General features: G+C 43.0%; 2 protein-coding genes across 3 annotated transcripts in view; one reads left to right on the top strand and one right to left on the bottom strand.

Moving 5' to 3' along the window:
• hpxa (hemopexin a) overlaps nucleotides 1-6,198 on the bottom strand; it is a gene marked incomplete at both ends in the record, with an annotated part of 30,208 nt that extends 24,010 nt beyond the window's left edge. The window contains 3 exons of the mRNA XM_083776773.1: nucleotides 1,038-1,195; nucleotides 2,896-3,122; nucleotides 6,131-6,198. Coding sequence (XP_083632899.1) covers nucleotides 1,038-1,195; nucleotides 2,896-3,122; nucleotides 6,131-6,198 — 453 coding nt within the window. The remainder of the gene's footprint in view (nucleotides 1-1,037; nucleotides 1,196-2,895; nucleotides 3,123-6,130) is intronic.
• Nucleotides 6,199-20,509: 14,311 nt separating this feature from the next.
• Nucleotides 20,510-21,103, top strand: part of ankrd50l (ankyrin repeat domain 50-like) — a 34,952-nt gene continuing 34,358 nt past the window's right edge. Inside the window, exon 1 of one of the 2 annotated variants that reach the window (XM_083777161.1) lies at nucleotides 20,510-20,734. The gene's annotated coding sequence lies outside the window, so the exon portion shown is untranslated. Of the gene's footprint in view, nucleotides 20,735-20,946; nucleotides 21,071-21,103 lie in introns of those variants that run through there. The other variant, XM_083777162.1, reaches the window with a different exon arrangement.

The following is a 21,103-nucleotide window of genomic DNA, read 5'->3' as shown; positions in this document are numbered from 1 at the left end:
GCTGCAATTTGTTTCGCTATTTATTTTTATGGGGGATAGACAGTAGGCTGACAGGAGATGAGGGAGAGAGATGGGGGGGGGGGGGGGGGGGGGGTGACATGCAGTGAGGGCCGTCGGGATGGGGAGTCGAGCCTGCGGCACTGCACTGCCAGACTGGATTACCAGCCAAGGTGCCTGGACCGCTGAGCCATGGCCCAGGCCCAAATGCCACTCCTTTCCATGCCATGCTGGAAGGCAGCATTCAGGAGAATTGCTTTTTTCCCGACGTCTCCCGTTGAACACATTTGTTTAGAAATCCATGTCGTACACACCGCATCTCCACTAGCTAAAGAGTGCTGGGTTGCGCCCCGAAAATAGCTGATCTGCAAGCTCTCAACGCGTCGCAGTGCGACGCGGTGTGAGCTTGTAGATCTGCTATTTTCGTCCAAAAGTGCCTTACAGGATTGCAGCCCCTGCCTCTCTAACACTCTCTCCACGTCCCTGTTCTAGAGAGCAGCACGCAGGAGGAGTTGCTGGCAGCAAACTTTATCTGCTATGCTGTCTAACACACTAATTAGCCCCGCGGACCCCCATTTGAAGAGATATGCCAGGGACCCCTCATAAGAGAAGACTGTTACGGCTCTGGCAGTGATTCTCAACCCGTTTGATTTCAAGGACCCCCATTTTGACATGCATTAATCTCAATCAGTTGATATTGTAAAATCAATGTTAATTTAACTCTGAGAGTGTACAAATGGAACCAAATTAATTTGGTTCCATTTGTATACTCTCAGAGATACAGACCAGGGTTTATTTGGTTCCTAACTATCATTTAGCTGAGAGACCCCCTGGAACTCCCTCAAGGACCCCTGGGGCCAAAAAGGCTATAAAATAAAGCAGCAATCTCTCTTGGCCTTAATGTGCTATTTCAACTATCTTTGTCCAAAAAGTGCCCTCTGATTTCAGCCCCTGTCTCTCTAACACCGTCTGCACGTCCCTGCTTCCTTGGGAAAATAAAAACACCAAAAACAGTGGTGTTAAAGAGAAGATGGTCCTACCAGGAAGAAGTAGACATGTTTGTGTTCCTTGTCATCGTTGTGGTGCAGACACACGGCAGCGTCGATGTGACCCAAATGAGCATGATGTTCCTCCAGCTCCTTGTAGGATCCATTGATCCACTCCGAAGGTCCATTGAAGCCCCTCCACATGTGGTCACCTTTTAAGAAGACAAAGTCGTAGGCCTACCATTTTTGTCACACACGCAAGTGAAATCTGTTCACCGCAATTGACTTTTCTTTGTGACCACCGCCGCTCTGACTCATGGTGCGTCACCCGTTCAAATCATGCAATTAGAAACAACGGTGATGGGGTAGCACACACCAAGAACTGCTTTGGTTTTTATTCTTATAGTGAATAATAGACAAACGTCTACTCTATTATTCACTATGCAAGAATAAAAACAAAAGCAGTTCTTGGTGTCTATTATTCACTATATCTCTGCTGTCGGGAGGAAACCTCATACTGTAACTCCAAAAATATAATGTTTTCAGGAAATTAAGAAAACCTTATATTTAAAAAATATATATGGTTTTCTTAATTTCCTGAAAATGTTATATTAACAAAGCAATACAGCCTCATCAAAGTAGGTGTTGTAACTTTACATATTGTCAATGTCTTCCATGAGAGTGGGAGAGGTGGTGGAGTTAGTTGCTTTAGCAGACATTTTGAGGATCCAATGGAGTTAAGAGGTTTTGTCCAAAGCACTTTTTACTACTTTCCATTGGTTCAATATTTTCAAACAACACACAGACGTAAAGGGTGTTCAATAGCACAGATTTATGCCAAAAAACATCTAAAACCTATTTTTTTTTGTTATGAGGTTCCCGACAGCAATGATATGCAAGAATAAAAATAAAGCAGTTCTTGGTGTCTATTATTCCCTATTCACTATGAAATAATGAAAACTAAAGCAGTTCTTATGATTCACTATGAAAGAATGAAAAATAAAGCAGTTCTTATGATTCACTATGAAAGAATGAAAACTAAAGCAGTTCTTATTATTCAATATGAAAGAATGAAAACTAAAGCAGTTCTTATTATTCACTATGCAAGAATAAAAACTAAAGCAGTTCTTGGTGTCTATTATTCACTATGAAATAATAAAAACTAAAGCATTTCTTGGTGTCAATTATTCACTATGCAAGAATAAAAACTAAAGCAGTTCTTATTTTTCACTATATGAAAGAATAAAAACTAAAGCAGTTCTTATTATTCACTATGAAAGAATAAAAACTAAAGCAGTTCTTATTATTCACTATGAAAGAATAAAAACTAAAGCAGTTCTTATTATTCACTATGAAAGAATAAAAACTAAAGCAGTTATTATTCACTATGAAATAATAAAAACTAAAGCAGTTCTTGGTGTCAATTATTCACTATACAGTATGCAAGAATACAAACTAAAGCAGATCTTGGTGTGTGCGACCCATCACTGTTATTTCTCTGCATTTGACCCATCTCTTAGAGCGGTGGTGAGCGATGAGCTGCAGCCGTGCCACGCTCGCCCGGGAATCTTTTTGACAAGTTGAACTGACCGTGACTTATCTTCATAAATCATGGGTTTCCCAACCTTTTTTTTTTTAACTCAAAACCAAACTGAAAAAGTGGTCTCTCCATGGGATCCAAACTTATACAAAACATCATTATGAATGAACAAACTTGAGCCATATTTAAAAAATAGCCAGCTATATTCACTTTGTTTTAACTACTCCACCACCTCGCCCCCTCTCATGGAAATAATTGACAAAATATGAAGTTACAACACCAACTTTGATGAGGCTGTATTGCTTTGTTTTAAAAATATAAGGTTTTCTTTATTTCCTGAATTATTATTTTTAGATACCTGACAGTATATACCTTTGAAGAAGTAGGTGATTCCTTGGGCGTCTGGGGCAATGGCGTCGAACTCGATGCCCTCGCAGCGATCGATGCGAGCCACGTGATCATGGTCGTCGTGGCGATGAACATGACTTTGAACATGGGCGCCGCCGTGACCTCCGTCGTGGTGGTGACCTCCGTCGTGGTGGTGACCTCCGTGGGTGTGCTCGTGACCTCCGTCGTGGTGATCTGAGTCAAACAGCCATCTGGTCAGAGAGGCTTACACAAGTAGCGCTTTATATAGATGGAGTCAGTGTTCTTTTTGGCAGCACATTTGTTATTCTAGTTTTAGTCGGTCTCTTCAAAAGTTTTCATTACTTTTAGTCACATTTTTGTCACCTGGAATGTTTTAGTGTTAGTCTTGTTTTAGTCGACTAAATGTCATACGATTTTAGTCGACTAAATCTGCAGTTGATTTAGTCGACTGAAATGTATTTTGGCAGGCCTTGATGCCAACTGTTTTTACACAAAATGGAAGATCTACAAGCTGCAACGCGTTATTGAGAACCATTGATATAGAAACATGAGGTTTTTCAGAAAATTGTCATGATTTAGAAGACTTAAAAAAAAAAAAAACGTTTGTCCATGTAAATATAATCAGGAAAGCATCCTATCTTAATGGAATCTCCTCTTGGTGATGTTTTATGGGCAGTATAATAATAGAGTATTTACCTGCCAGCATGACATCCAGATTCCTAAAGATTAAACAAACAAAAATACATCATGTTAGAAAACAGTCACCCGATATTCAGTATTGATAAACATGTGGGCTGTGTGTGCTGGTCTTCCTTACGGTAAATAAGCATCAGTAGCTTATATTTATTTTGAGACTTTCCTCCTGTCGGCAGTTTCTCAAAATACATTCAAAACTAAAGCATGCTGTGCTCCATCCCAATCCCAGGCGTCAGGCATGATCATTAATCAATGCTTTTTTGTATATTTGTCTTGTTTTCTGTCGTTAAAACCTTTTGCCTGATGAAGACCATAGAGCGTCGCAGTCCCGCCCTCTACCAGGGCCCAGGAAATGATTCCTCGTTCATTTTCCTCATAGACATTTCAAAAAGTATTTATTTAAAAGACCTTTTAAGCCTCGTACAAAGCCAACTCGAGTTGTGACAAATCATGACAACAAACACAATTTTTTGGGCCGAACAAATAATTAGAAGCAAAAAAAAACGGCGGGTTACAACACTTTTTTTTGTTGTTTTTCTTCTTTGTAATTATTTGTTTGGTCCAAAATATTGTGTTTGTTGTCATGATTTGTCACGACTCGAGTTGGCTTTGTCCGACCCTCTATAGAGGGTCGAAACGTTGCATTTTGGCCTTTAATAAAGCAAGTCTCTTGTGGAGCTCTAGAAACGGTCAAACCATAATTCATAAGAGAATTTAGGTTGGCGGTTCTCAAAGTGGGGTCCACGGGGACCCCCAGGGGTCCTTGAAGGGGTTCCAGGGGGTCCCCAGCAAAATTGCATTGATTGTACAGTCAGTCCCATTCTGGTGTTTTAAGAATTATATACTTTAGCAATTGAAAGATATCAGATCTACAAGCTCATATAAGCTTGTAGGTCTGCTACTTTTGAAAAATCGTGAAAATGTAGGTCAAATCTTTGAATAATATATTCTTTCAGAGCGAACGTTTTTAACTCAAATCTTTGCTTCTGGGGGGTCCCTGATTTCTCTTATAACGCCAGCGACCCCTCTGGTAGATTTTTTAACTATTTCCAGCAATGGGATAATATATTTTTTCAGTGGGTAGATCTTGTTAAACGGGTCATTTTGAAAGTATAAAGTCAAAAACGTGTGGACACTCCTGATATAGTGTTTTTGGTTGAAGGAAATATTAGCAGACCAACCACTGTACAGTGTTGTTTTTGGCAGCAAATTTTGATTTTAGTTTTAGTCATTTAGTCTCTTAAATAATTTTAATTTAGTTTTAGTCACATTTTAGCCATGTGTAATGTTTTAGTGTTAGTCTAGTTTTAGTCGACTAAATATAAGATTTTAGTCGACTAAATCTACAGTTGATTTAGTCGAACAAATTGTGTTTTGACGGGCCTTGATGCCGTCTTAGTGACTGTTTTTACAGTCACTAAGATCTACAAGCTCACAACGCGTCGCGCTGCGACACGTTGTGGGCTTGTAGATCGGCTATTTTCAGCATGCAACCAAGTGTAAAATGACTTATACTGGATCTCTAGTCCATTAGTCCCTTCCTGACATTTTAGTCTAGTTTTTATTTGTTGACGAAATTGTCAGTTTTAGTCATCATACTGTAGCTTAGTTTTCATTTAGTTTTCGTCATTTGAAAAAGGTAGTCGACGAACATTTTTCTTAGTCTTTTCTTAGTCTTAGTCTTAGTTTTAGTCGAAGAGATCAACACTGGTACTGTAGTCCCACATCACCCAATGTAATACACATATAGCCACATATATATTTTATCTCTGGCACTCCAACATTTGGGCTGATGATCTTTCATTTAGTATGTAGCCTATACTGTAGATATAGAGATAACTGAGAAAATCGGATCTAAATAGCAATTCTTGTAGATTCTTTAGTGGTATTTATTACTTGTACATTCATGGTGAATATGAACTATCACTCAATTATCTGGGGACCCCCGCAAACCCCCTCAAGGACCCCTGCATGCGGCCCCCAAATTGAGAACCACTGCTCTACTCAAAACACTAAAAGCATAGGACGAAAAGCAACACATCATAAAAGGACTGTAAGGACATTTAAATACAACGAAAAAGTAACCCATTCAGGAAGGGTTGGTGTTTCAAGCATTATAGCTGTTGAAAAATAGCAGATATACAAGCTCATAGCGTGGCACAGAGTGCCACGCTACGAGCTTGTAGATCTGCTATATCATGAAAATGTGGCGCAAATCTTTAAATATATTCTTTCAGAGCGAACGTTTTTAACTCAAATCTTTGCTTCTGGGGGAGGTCCCTGGAACAAAAAGAAATCAGATGGGGGTCGGCGGCCAAATACATAATTATACGTATTTTTGGGGCTCCTTGACATGAAATAGTTTGAGAACCACTGACGCAGAAACATAGGGGTTAGAAAACTGTCAGGATTTAGAAGGCAATTATAGAATCATCCTCTGGTTTCTACTGTGAATGGGGTTAAATACAATGAAAAAAAAGGTTAAGAGCATACAGAACATTATAAGCTCAAATAGAATGTGGCAGTACTGCAGTGCACTTACGATGGGGCAGCAGAGCAGAGGCCGGACACGGCCAGGCACACGCACACAGCCTGGGGGAACAGCATCATGCTGGTCAGTCCTCTGAGATCCAGGACACACTGGAGAGAGAGAGAGAGAGAGAGAGGGTGACCGTCCGTCCACACACTAGAGACCAGCTCTGGGTGAAAGGTACCCTGGCTAGTGGGCCTTTTATACCCCAGCCAAAGCACCACCATTTGGTATGATTAAAGCCCCACTCAGCAATTTAAAGCCCCACTCAGCAATTTATCCACTTGAACCATGTAGCAGTGGTTGCCAAACATGTTCATGCCAAGACCCCCCAAATTGGCATTTATCAACTTTTCTTTACTTGAGTGTTTCCAATTTCCAGTACTTTTACTTCTATTCCACTACATCTCGGGGCCAAAATTTGTACTTTGACTTCACTCCAAACTGGACCAGTTCTGCAAAACATGGCGCCTAATACCGAGCCCAGCAAAAACTGTTTCCAGTGTATTCCATCTCCACAACGCTAAAGCTGCCAGAGAACTGCACCCCCACACATCCGGCGAGCAGCAGTCTCTCAAAGGATGCTTCAAAAGGTCAAAGACTCTCCCCATCTACCAATCCATGCAGACATATTCAACCCACCCACTGCTCGACTCCCATCGAGACGACCAATTTGGAGGAACCCCATCAGCTGATTTCACCATCAAATCAGCTTGGAAAAGGGAATGGGAGTCCAATGAGGTCCCAAACAAACACCTGGTGTCAGACCCCAACCAACAGGTCCCTGGTACCACCCTCCCAAGGAGACAGTGGTCTACGCTCAATAGATTCAGGACTGGACATGGCCCCTGCTTGGCCAGCCTCCACAAATGGGGCAGTAGCCCAAGCCCACTGTGTGCGTGTGGTGAGGAGCAAACTATGGAGCACATCATAGAAGTTTGTCCTCTCCTGGAAGGAGGATTAATTACCCTCCACACAGCAGACCAGGAGGCAACTGTTTGGCTTAAGGACTTTGCATTCGCTAAATAAAAACTACAATTATTTGAAAACTTTAGTTACTAGTTACTTTGGAGATTTTAACTTTGATTAGAAAACATACATTAACCACTTCAACCCTATACATTTTTGTAATATTTGAAAATAGAAGATTATCTGCTATTTTCAATAGACTTTGTACACATTTTGAACTTGTGAAGTGGGACATTCTGCAATATGAGTACTTTTACTTTTAGTACTTTGAGTACATTTTGATGCCGATACTTTCGTACTTTTACTCAAGTACATTTTCAATTCCGTACTTTACTTGTAACGAAGTAGTTCTAAATTGCAGTATGGGTACTTTTACTTAAGTAAAACAATTGAGTACTTTTTACACCACTTGGTTCCAAACTATCATTTAGCTGGGGACCCCTGGAACTCCCTCAATGACCCCTGGGGGTCCCCGGAGTCCCAGACCCCACTTTGGGAACCACTTGGGGGGGAACATTTGCCCCAAAATGTAAAAAAATCACACCTGTGTGAAGTGAGGGGCACTCTTATCGTCGTGCATCATCATGACGTAATATATATTTGCTCAGACACATATGATGTAAATTGTCCATTCATTGTCAATGGGAATGTAGTGTTTATGTAAGCAGAAAATCTACACTATTGTATTGTTTTGTAACGCATTGTGACGTTTGGATTGGCTAGTATTTTCCCATGAAGAGATTTGGTGTAGAGGGCCAAAAAGAGCAGACCAGGTACAGAGCTGACCCCGGTCAACTATAAGTATTTCTTATAAATAGGGTTTACGTGCAGGTTAAATGATGTATTTTTAAATCATTTGTTACAACATGCACTTTATACGTATAGACACAAGTTTTAGCTCCATTATTTTTAATTCAACGCTTATACCGAACCTAATCGAAGGCTGATGTTAATTTCCATTCTGAATGCTTGCTTCTCGATGATATCTTTGGTTGCAGGGTGATCGTTTTGTTAACATCAGGACAGTGGAATGGGTCTTTAAAATGTAAGGGGACGGGGTGGAGCTTTGTGTGACTGACAGAGGGGAGGTCAGCGGGGGGTCCGTGGTGATGACAGGGTAGCTTTACAGTGACGGGGGAGTGCGACGGGGAGGGGGGCAGATGTTTCTTATCTTAAGCCTTTGAACAGGGGGTTACCCACTGGTTCGCCAAGTATTTCACAAGAGGTTTGTTTTTTCTCTCCATGTTAAGTAAGTAAGCAGGACAACTTTAGCCTGCATGGTCTCGCAACGATATGTAGGCTACAACAGATAATGAAATGTGACAGTTCATTTTAAGTTCATTGAACTAAAAACAAAAAAGATATATATATATATATAGTTTGTCCTTGTGTCTAAGTCTTCCAAAAAGTTTTGCGCTGAGTCATGGACGAGAGAAAATATTATCTGCGCCAGGGAATTGAAGCTCCCCTTTTTTATTAGGCAAAACGGAAAAAAGGGTATATTGCCTGAGGCGGGAGAACGGTTTGGTTGAATTAAACATCGCTAAAGCAAAACACAGTATAAGAGAGCTTATTTTCTGCTCCTGAGATGAACCGCGTAACCAATCTGTTGTTCAAATGCCTTCAGAAACAGGGAGTCCCTTGTTGTTGCACGTGCAGAGGGTGTTAGATGGGCAGGGGCTGACATAACGTAAAGAGGGCACCAATTTTTTATTTTGTGCAAAAATAGCAGATCTACAAGCTCAGCGCGACACGCTGAGAGCTTGTAGATCGCTATTTTCGGGGCTCAACCCGTGCACTCTTTAGCTAGTGGAGATGCGGTGTGTATACGACCTGGATTTCTAAAGAAATTTGTTCAACGCAAAATGCTGCGTTCAAGTTCAGGAGACTTCGGAGGAGAAAAAAAAGGAATTCTCCTGAATGCTGCCTTCCGGTATATGGCATGGAAAGGAGAGGAGTGGCGTTTCCATTTCTTCCACCATAGTACATGCTGCATTGGTGGTCTGGAGAGGGCAGTTGTTTTACAGACGGGTAAAAGGGCGGGGGCTGAAGCCCGCTTTGATGTCTATGCGTGCACGTCCCTCACCCTGGGCTCATTTGTGAAGGTCAAAAACCAGTCGTACCAGATTCGACCATACCATGGAACAGCGATAATCACAACAGTGACACAGCACACAACATTTTGTACACAAGTAAAGTACAGTGTAGCCTACATACTTCTACAGGAAAGATACTTAATTCTTCTCTGAGACATGAAATGTGAGTTGTTGTATTTTTAGAGTTAAAAATATATAGGCCTTTAAAACGGCAAAGCAGAAACAACTTGGGAAATACATTTTGGTGCATGAATAATGCACTTCAGTTCAATAGAAATGCAGTCATTAAATATTGCACCATTATTTCAGTGCAATAGGTTGCACTGCATTGGCACGTATTGTATGGCGCCATCTTAGGACGGGGTTCTGTACTTAAAGGGCCACTTCACCACTTTTCAACATATCTTCATATAATTGGTCCTCACTAATGTTCATGATAAACTGCCACCATTTTTTTCTATACTCGTTCTGTGTCTGATAGGAGGGCTGTGGGCGGTTCAGAAACCCGTCCACCATCATCGATGGGGAATCCAAGCTAATAGAAACTGCAGGCTTTCTATTCCTGAAAAGTTGCAATGCGAAAAAAAAATCTTTAAAAGATATCTGCCTAACGATGATGTCACTGGTGGACGGGTTTCTGACCTGCCCACAGCCCTCCTATGAGACACAGACGGAGTAGAAAAAAAGTGTAGAATTTTATCATGAACATTAGTGAGGACCAATTTATTATAGGAAGATAAGTTGAAAAGTGGTGAAGTGGTTCCTAATCATATAAACCGCTTAAACCCTGGCGTCTCAATTCCTGGACGAACATTGGAGGAAATCTATAATCTATTTGCTCACCGCACGTTGTGAGCTTGTAGATCAGCTATAGTGTTGAAGGGGTAAAAGTATGGGTGTACTGTCTGTAGAGCCCTCCCAGGGCTGGGTGTACTGTCTGTAGAGCCCTTATGGGGCCCCCAGGGCTGGGTGTACTGTCTGTAGAGCCCTTATGGGGTCCCCAGGGCTGGGTGTACTGTCTGTAGAGCCCTTATGGGTCCCCCAGGGCTGGGTCTACTGTCTGTAGAGCCCTTATGGGGTCCCCAGGGCTGGGTGTACTGTCTGTAGAGCCCTTATGGGTCCCCCAGGTCTGGGTGTACTGTCTGTAGAGCCCTTATGGGGCCCCCAGGGCTGGGTGTACTGTCTGTAGAGCCCTTATGGGGCCCCCAGGGCTGGGTGTACTGTCTGTAGAGCCCTCGGGGCCCCCAGGGCTGGGTGTACTGTCTGTAGAGCCCTTATGGGTCCCCCAGGTCTGGGTGTACTGTCTGTAGAGCCCTTATGGGTCCCCCAGGTCTGGGTGTACTGTCTGTAGAGCCCTTATGGGGCCCCCAGGGCTGGGTGTACTGTCTGTAGAGCCCTTATGGGCCCCCCAGGGCTGGGTCTACTGTCTGTAGAGCCCTTATGGGGCCCCCAGGGCTGGGTCTACTGTCTGTAGAGCCCTTATGGGGTCCCCAGGGCTGGGTCTACTGTCTGTAGAGCCCTTATGGGGCCCCCAGGGCTGGGTGTACTGTCTGTAGAGCCCTTATGGGCCCCCCAGGGCTGGGTCTACTGTCTGTAGAGCCCTTATGGGGCCCCCAGGGCTGGGTCTACTGTCTGTAGAGCCCTTATGGGGCCCCCAGGGCTGGGTCTACTGTCTGTAGAGCCCTTATGGGCCCCCCAGGGCTGGGTGTACTGTCTGTAGAGCCCTTATGGGTCCCCAGGGCTGGGTGTACTGTCTGTAGAGCCCTTATGGGGTCCCCAGGGCTGGGTGTACTGTCTGTAGAGCCCTTATGGGGCCCCCAGGGCTGGGTGTACTGTCTGTAGAGCCCTTATGGGGCCCCCAGGGCTGGGTCTACTGTCTGTAGAGCCCTTATGGGTCCCCAGGGCTGGGTCTACTGTCTGTAGAGCCCTTATGGGGTCCCCAGGGCTGGGTGTACTGTCTGTAGAGCCCTTATGGGGTCCCCAGGGCTGGGTGTACTGTCTGTAGAGCCCTTATGGGGCCTCCAGGGCTGGGTCTACTGTCTGTAGAGCCCTCTTGCCCATGCAGGGCTGGGTGTACTGTCTGTATAGAGCCCTTGTGGCCCTTGGGGCCCTTAGAGCTCTCGGGGCCCATGCAGGGCTAACAACATAATTGGTGCTCTACTCAACCTTTAACCACTTGAACCATATAGCATCCCTATTCTGGAGTGAACATTTTGGCAAAAAACTGCAGATCTACAAGGCATCTCGGATGTGTTTGGGGAGGGAATTCCAGAAGGTAGGGGCGGCCATAGAGAAGGCCCTGTCGCCCCAGGTTTCGAGCCTGATCTTCTTGATCTGCATCGCTGGACCTGAGGGAGCGGGATGGTGCGTGTGGCTCGAGGAGGGCAGAGAGGTAGGGGGGAGCCAGGTTGTGCAGTCACTTGTAGGTGGTGACGACTAGTTTGAATTAAATTCTGTGTTTGATGGGGAGCCAGTGGAGGTCACGGAGGACTGGAGTGATGTGGTCTCTGGAGCGAGTGGAGGTGAGCAGGCGGGCGCCTGAGTTTTAGACATATTGTAGTTTGTTGAGTATAAGCTAATTTTAGTGCAGAGCGTAGCATACGGTAGCCGAAAGGCGAACTGACAAAAGAAAAGGAAATAATTCAGAATATCCTTATCTCGCCCGGTATCATTGAGGATGCGCTAAGACGTCCTCACACGTCCTATGTACGCGTCGGTGGGGGTCCCTATGACGTGTGGCAACGTCCTATGTACGGAATCGGTTAAAGCTGCAGTCCGGAACGTGTTTTAGTTCATGACAATCTGTATGCTGGAGTATGTTAACACAACATACTGTAACTATAGCACATCCGCAGTGGTTGGAGCCAGGTAGGCCTACCGTCTCCCTACTCTTCCACTGAGAAATGTATACCCCGGTGTCGGTTAGGACTTATGGTAGGACACCCACTGGTTAACAAGCAGCCCAGCCTGAAGCTCACTATCTCATTGGAGATTCCCTGTTGAAGAGCATTATATGTTTGGTGGACGCGGTGCACTGGGGTTTGAATCCCGTGGTGTTACAGGTGCAATTGCCGGTGCTGTGACGACCGAGTCTGTGAGTGGGATGTATAAGTTTGACTGATTTGTCAGGAAATCCAATCCAATGTTGACGGTTGGAGATTTTTTTCTTTCCTTGAAAATTTAAACCATGGAGCCTATTTTACTAGCAGTGAGAAGGTGGGAACAAATCAGTGAAATACTGTAGGTAAGCACAAGCTTTTATTGATTCAAGATGTGTGTGCTTGGGTAGACAAAACAAGACAATACAAAGGGTGCATTCGGATGTAGGCACAGTAGCACACTATAAGCGCACTGCCAATACAAACTAATAGGCGAGTGCACTCCCGGTGCGCATCGATCATTTCCGAACGCACCCAAACGCATAACAGTATAAACAAAATGTTCTCCCACAAAATAAAGTGAGAAAGAAGTACTGCCGTGGCATACAACCCGCAGCACTCCAGATTAAAACAAAATCCTTCTAGGTGCATTAAGGCTCGAAGATATAAATTGAGGTGAGGTCACAAAATAAATAAAACTCAAGTGACTGGTTGGTGCCTATACTTTATTAATCCCTGCGGAAGGAGGATTTTCGTATTTAAAAGGGGAACAAAATAACGATACAAATAAAGTAAACTAAGGTGTACAAACATGGAAATATGCAGATGTTAATATACACGTAACAAAAAGAGAGTTTGAGCGATGTTTTTGTAGTACCATCGGAAGTGCATATACTGTAGCGCTAATCTATCCATTTGCGACTCTCAGGGTTAAATTACCACTGAGGATTTTATACTGTGTCAAAATAACTTAGTGAGTTCCAATGGACTATAACCCACAAAAGTCATACTGTGCAGTTTTATTGTTCGATAGAGAAGATATGGATTCAGCCTTCGGGCGGAAAGTCTACATGAAAGCTACGTATCACCCTTTTGTATAGCAGGATATATTGCATATAAGAATAGACATGATCTGACCTGCATGCGCACAGACACATGCTTGCTGGTACTGTAATATTTCATGTCTTTGTTGCACTCTGCAGTATACACGATCCTTTCAAAGTTCCTACAGTATATACAGTAAGCTGCCGCTGGAACCAGAACAAGCCTTTCTTTCAGCTTGTCTCCTGAAAGCCATGCATGAACATCCAGTCCTGCCAGACGGACATTAAGGCCTGACTCACACGTGCACAACAGATTGATGTATGCTTGTTGTATGAGATGTATGAGGGGGTGGGGGGCAGTCGAAACACGGCCGAAAGCCGTACAACACAAATGTTGTGTCAAACCATGTGACTTCCATTGGAAATGCATTGGGGCAAGCTGTATCACACCCTTTGTATACATCTAGCATGCATCAATGTTGTATGCTAGATCGAAAGGTGTGAGTGAGGCCTAAGGCCCGACTCACACCTCATACAACAAGCATACATCAATCTGTTGTGAAGGTGTGAGTCAGGCCTTACAGTTGTGGGAAAAAAGTACTCAATTGTTTTACATGCAATTTAGAAGTACTTTGTTACGAGTAAAAGTACGGAATTGAAAATGTATTTGAGTAAAAGTACAAAGGTATCGGCATCAAAATGTACCCAAAGTACTAAAAGTAAAAGTACTCATTGTGCAGAATGTCCCATTTCACAAGTTCAAAATATGTACAAAATCTATTGAAAATAGCCAAAATGTATAGGGTTGAAGTGGTTAATGTATGTTTTCTAATCAAAATTAAAATATCCAAAGTAACTATAGTTTTCAAATAATTGTAGTGGAGTAAAAGTAAACATTTTGGCTCTGAGATGTAGTGGAGTAGAAGTACAAGTATTGGAAATTGGAAGTGAAGTACAAATACCTCAAAATTGTACTTAAGTACAGTACTTAAGTAAAAGTACCTTTCCACCACTAGACATTAACCACCTTATTATAAAACTGGCGTCCCTAATTATTTTCAATGTGCAACACCGTCATGCAAACAAAGTATACATCAGGCTTAAGCACTGTGCACTCTAATTTCAATGCACTCAGCACTTTGAAAGTGTTTGTCATCATTACCGTTCACAAAAATAGATTTTAAGAAAATGTTTAAACTATGTGTTTCAATTTCCATTTCTAGAGCTAGCTCATTTGGTTTCCATGTATTTACGTTTAATTGATTGAATGGTTGGTTGGTTGCTTGTTTGATTGATTGATTAAATATTTATTAGGAAGAAAGTATATTCAGTGATTTCACTTAATTCAAATATCACTTCTTTTTTGTTTTGTTGTGATAATCCTCCCTACTATATAGAGTGTGCTGACCATATAAAGAGTTCCTCCCTGTCCCCAGTTAAAAAATGTGAGTAAAAAAAAATAGGAATAAATGTGAGAAAGAAATGCGAGGGAAAATGAGTGCTTTGAGATGAGCCTTGAGCCAGGTCATCTTTGAAAGATGTATTAGGTTGGGAGCACAGTTTGACTACTGGACAGATTTTGCGTCTGTAGAACTCTGAACAAGCTTTTTTAGAAGGATTCAGAAGCAAGCTTGTGGCTGAATGGTTCCTTATTAGATGGACTGGCAGGAAATATCTCAGTGAATGACCAATTCACCAATACTCTCTCCTCCCTCCACACAGCTAACGTGTCCTTGAGCAAGACACTGAACCCCCAACTTCTCCAGTGGAGCTGCTTGTGGCTGTGGTTGTACTAAAATGCAATCCCATAACGCAGCAAGAGTGACATGGGCTGTAGGGATTAGATTGTAGAGCTGTTTAAACATCCATCCATCTTCAACCGCTTATCCATAGTCGGGTCACCAGAGTGTTCCAGACTTCCCTCTGAATCTCTGCCCCGGAGGCGACTTGTCTGGCCTTTTTGGGGCGACTTCGCCGGAGGTTTTACGGCGACTTCGCCAGGCTTTGGGGCGACCGTACCGGACCGTATAGGGACACTTTTGGGGGAGAGATGGAATAGGGGCGACCGTACCTGTTACCGTCTCCACCAGGATAATAGCGTTTGTGATGTTTGGACCAAATATGTAGGACATAAATCACATGCTGTGTTAATGATTTGAGGCATTTTGTTCAAAATGGACTAATCCTGCAAAGTGTGGAAGGCAATCTTAGCCAATAGGGATTGAATTTGGGAAAGCGGACAGATGTGTGTTGATGTCATTACTATGGAGATAGTGTATACCGATTTGCGTGATGAATATACAAATATACAAGTTATGTACAGAAATGTGTTTTGGCAAAATCGGCCTCATGGTGGTGCTATAACCGGCAGATGTGGCATTTCTTCCTCGGCCTAGTGGGAATGTGTGTGCATAATTTCACAGAAATGTGTGTTAATGATTTGAGACATTTTGTTAGAAATGGACAAATCCTGTAAACTTTGGAAGGCAATCGTAGCGATTGGAATATGGGGAAGCGGACAGGTCCCTATTAGTAATATAAAGAAATGTGTTTTGCTAAAAGTCGGCCTCCTGGTGGCGCTAAAAAATTTGGGGCAGAGGTTCATCGTTGGCATCCAGGGAGTGTGTGTGCACATGCATCGACCGGGCCAACAGTGCCGGAGATTATCTGTACAAAGACAGACAGACACACGCACACACACACACACACACACACACACGGATGGACGGACAGACGGACGGAGTGCAAAACATGCTCTCTCCCCATGCTGTCGGCCTGGTGGAGACAATTAATAGTCCACTTTAAACTAGCTGAGCATTATGCACAAATGTAAAACCAAAAACAAGGCACACAAACTGGTGTTTTTCAGACATGTAAACCAAATTCTCATACGATGAATAGCAAAAATAGAAACTCATCATGTATAAACAATTTTGACAGAAATAGGCCCCTGGCTGGCCTGTGTGTGATCTTTGTCCCAAGTTGGGAACTACGTCTGCCACTGGCCACTGCTAGACAGAGCAGAGCATGACCAATACCAAGAAGATAAAAACGTGACCCATGGAGAACCTTGACATTTACATCTGACCTAGTTTTGAGCATACTGTAACAAGTGTGAAATTTGGACTAAAATGACACAACAACAAGTCAGTGGGTATGTTATACTTAGGTCCTCCGAAAGTAGTCCAGTACCTGCCTGTAGACCCTATCGCAATTTGGTGTTGGGGGAATTTCTCACTTGAACTGAGTCAATGGGTCCCTAGACATGAAAAATCAATGAGGTGCTTGTCCGCCATAGTGCCACGAATGGCGCAATGGCCACATCAAAAATGGCCGCCATCGGCTATGATGAAAATCCAACCTTTTTGTTTTTTAGTGTTTAAGCACATGTAATACATTCATTTTGACTAATTGTGGTGTGTGGAATTCATTTCTGATATTGTTTTGATGATTTGGGGTGATTTTGACCTTGAAAGGTCATAGTCAAGGTCATTTTGCTATTCCACAGACCTTGGCCATAACTTGTCCATTTTTAGGAGTAAGAACAGGAACAATAAGTCTATTTCAACTAAATCTGACTCTTAAAATTAATTTCTGATATTGTTTTGACCATTAGGGATCATCCTGTCATTGAATTATTGATGTTAATGTCATTTTTCAATAATTCGATTATGATTCTTTAGTCGCTTTTACTATATATATTTTCATGATTTGTTTTCTTTACATAAACAAATTACATGGGCATGAGAAAAACAACAACAGCACCATATGTGCTGTGTGAATAAGCCCATTGTACAAAAGACTCTGTCCATGGCCCAAATGAGCCAATTCATTGCTATGGCAACCCCATAGTGGAGGTAAGTCAATATATCATAAGAATCGTTCACTTGATGGTACAAGCACCAAATTTGGTACACAAGTGCTTCAGAACCTACTCTCTCAGAAAAGTACGTTGTCCACTTGAAAAAACTAAATGGCCACCATTTTTCAAGATGGCCGCCAAATGAAAAGGGCCTTTTGTGGCAGTTCTGGACAACCGTGGGTCCGACCAACTCGAGACCGGGCACTGCACTCCCTGTGTGTGTGTGGAACGTGTGTGTCGAATTTGGTGAAGTCAGTGGGGCAAACGGTTCTCGGGTTACATGGATTACAGATGTACAGACACACACAGACTTGAATATATGTCAATGGGCAATGCCCATTGGGGTTTTTTTTAGATGATGGGTAAGAAGAGAGAGATGTGATGTCAGGTGGTGTGGGCTAAGAAGTGGTCAGGGCTAAGATAAAGTATATGAGATGTACAGTAAGTGCAAAGAGAGATGGTGAGGGAGGGAGAAAATTATTTGTACCAATTGACCAAACAGTAGACAGTAGTGTAACAGGTTAAGGTGAGTATAGAGATGGAAATGTTCTAGCAAGTGAAGCCAGTGTATTGAGAATATGGGACATATGTGTCAGGAGTAATTTGCCGTACGGTTGGAAACGGTGGCACTGATGAAAAGGAGGCACAGCTGGAGGTGGCAGAATTAAGGATGCTATGGTTCTCATTAGGAGTGAAAAGTGTCAGTGACTTGATCAGAAATGACTAAATTAGAGGATCATCCCAGGTTAGAAGGTTTGGGGATAAAGCAAGAGAGGTGAGGTTGAGATGGTTTAGACATGTGAAAAGGAGGGATGAGGGTACATTGGGAGAAGGATGCTGAAGATGTAGCTGCCAGGTAAGAGGATGGCCAAAGACGAGGTTTAAGGATGCTGTGAGAGATGACATGAAGGTGGCAGGTCACAGAGGAAGATGTAGAAAACAAAACCAAAAGGGGTCCTCCCCTTTTCCCTGTGCGTGCACACACACACACACGGTACTGTACAGTACACTACAGTATGTTACAGTACAGTATGGTAAAGTACAGTAACGTGCGGTACGGCATGGTACAGTATGATACCATAAGGTATGGTACAGTACAGTATGATGCCGTACAGTACAGTAAGGTACAGTATGATACCATACCGTACCGTACCTTACTGTATGGTATCATACTGTACAATACTGTACTGTACTGTACTGTACCGTACTGCATGGTACCATACTGTACCATACTGTACCTTACTGTATGGTATCATACTGTACAATACTGTACTGTACTGTACTGTACTGTACTGTACTGTACTGTACTGTACTGTACCGTACTGCATGGTACCATACTGTACCTTACTGTATGGTATCATACTGTACCTTACTGTACTGTACGGCATCATACTGTACTGTACCATACCTTATGGTATCATACTGTACCATGCCGTACCGCACGTTACTGTACTTTACCATACTGTACTGTAACATACTGTAGTGTACTGTAGAGTACCGTGTGTGTGTGTGTGTGTGTGTGTGTGTGTGTGTGTGTGCACGCACAGGGAAAAGGGGAGGACCCCTTTTGGTTTTGTTTTCTACATCTTCCTCTGTGACCTGCCACCTTCATGTCATCTCTCACAGCATCCTTAAACCTCGTCTTTGGCCATCCTCTTACCTGGCAGCTACATCTTCAGCATCCTTCTCCCAATGTACCCTCATCCCTCCTTTTCACATGTCTAAACCATCTCAACCTCACCTCTCTTGCTTTATCCCCAAACCTTCTAACCTGGGCTGATCCTCTAATTCAGTAATTTCTGATAATGTCCTTCCTTTTCACTCCTAATGAGAACCATAGCATCCTTAATTCTGCCACCTCCAGCTGTGCCTCCTTTTCATCAGTGCCACCGTTTCCAACCGTACGGCATGGCTGGTCTCACTACCATCGTATACATCTTCCCTCTCACTGGTAGCCTTCTGTCACAAATAACTCCTGACACATATGTCCCATATTCTCAATACACTGGCTTCACTTGCTAGAACATTTCCATCTCTATACTCACCTTAACGTGTTACACTACTGTCTACTGTTTGGTCAATTGGTACAAATCATTTTCTCCCTCCCTCACCATCTCTCTTTGCACTTACTGTACATCTCATATACTTTATCTTAGCCCTGACCACTTCTTAGCCCACACCACCTGACATCACATCTCTCTCTTCTTACCCATCATCTAAAAAAACCCCCAATGGGCATTGCCCATTGACATATATTCAAGTCTGTGTGTGTCTGTACATCTGTAATCCACGTAACCCGAGAACCGTTTGCCCCACCGACTTCACCGAATTCGACACACACGTTCCACACACCCACAGGGAGTGCAGTGCCCGGTCTCGAGTTGGTCGGACCCACAGTTGTCCAGAACTGCCACAAAAGGCCCTTTTCATTTTTTCATCTTGAAAAATGGTGGCCATTTAGTTTTTTCAAGTGGACAACGTACTTTTCTGAGAGAGTAGGTTCTGAAGCACTTGTGTACCAAATTTGGTGCTTGTACCATCAAGTGAACGATTCTTATGATATATTGACTTACCTCCACTATGGGGTTGCCATAGCAATGAATTGGCTCATTTGGGCCATGGACAGAGTATTTTGTACAATGGGCTTATTCACACAGCACATATGGTGCTGTTGTTGTTTTTCTCATGCCCATGTATTTTGTTTATGTAAAGAAAACAAATCATGAAAATATATAGTAAAAGCGACTAAAGAATCATAATCGAATTATTGAAAAATGACATTAACATCAATAATTCAATGACAGGATGATCCCTAATGGTCAAAACAATATCAGAAATTAATTTTAAGAGTCAGATTTAGTTGAAATAGACTTATTGTTCCTGTTCTTACTCCTAAAAATGGACAAGTTATGGCCAAGGTCTGTGGAATAGCAAAATGACCTTGACTATGACCTTTCAAGGTCAAAATCACCCCAAATCATCAAAACAATATCAGAAATGAATTCCACACACCACAATTAGTCAAAATGAATGTATTACATGTGCTTAAACACTAAAAAACAAAAAGGTTGGATTTTCATCATAGCCGATGGCGGCCATTTTTGATGTGGCCATTGCGCCATTCGTGGCACTATGGCGGACAAGCACCTCATTGATTTTTCATGTCTAGGGACCCATTGACTCAGTTCAAGTGAGAAATTCCCCCAACACCAAATTGCGATAGGGTCTACAGGCAGGTACTGGACTAAAGGTTCACATGCTGCAGCAAGGAAGGCTGGTGGAAGCAGCTGCTGTAGACATACTTTGAAAACTCAGGTGTTGAAAGAGATCGGGCTCTTTACATTAGTCTCTCTCTTCCCTCTATTCTTGGTAGAGTTCCTGTTCAAACTACAGAACAGACAGGACTCAGAGCCAGAGAGGATTTCCTTAAGACACACAATTCTGCTTCCCCCCCTCTCAACATCCTTTTTGGCAGTGGGCGAGAGACAGGAAGAGAGAGAGAGAGAGAGAGAGAGAGAGAGAGATTGTTCATGACAGTTTTGAGTCCAGCATGAATCTGGAGTTTTAGAGTCTGGAATAGGCTTATTAACCTATCAGACAGTATCTAGGCTGTATATATGGGATTGTTGGAGCATAGCCTAAGCCTATACGCATCGACGCGTTTTAATAGCCACATTACTGAATGTAATGTATAGATAGAGGCTGTGTTCGTGCCCGACACAAAAACCTCAGGGGAGAGATCTTGATCGAGTGCACCTTTCAGCCAGGTAAGACACCACCAGTGACCAGATGTATCGCTGCTGCTTTAGATTTGACAATCGATTCTCTTAACAAGAAATGTGGATTTCTTCTTCCAAACTGACGCGCTTGACACGAATAAGAAGCATTTGGGAAGGGGGGGGGGAAGCGCGTTGCGTTTAGACTTTACTGTCTATTCGCCCGACTCCGCCTGTTTATAGTGTCCAGTTAAATGGAAACACAACGCTTGTTTTGATCGCGTGCTGGACTGGACGACAGACAGTGTTATGGTGGTAGCCTGCTGTTCCTCGGGGGGGACCACAGCACCTGTAGAGTGACGGACGGGAACGATCAATGGGAATGTAGTAAGTTGATTATCTTTGGTGTCGTGGGGAAGT

This window comes from Protomyctophum parallelum (assembly GCF_964188405.1).
Source record: "Protomyctophum parallelum genome assembly, chromosome: 11".
Taxonomy (NCBI): Eukaryota; Metazoa; Chordata; class Actinopteri; order Myctophiformes; family Myctophidae; genus Protomyctophum; species Protomyctophum parallelum.
Note: the sequence above shows the minus strand (reverse complement) of the source record. Positions and strands in the feature narration are given on the sequence as shown.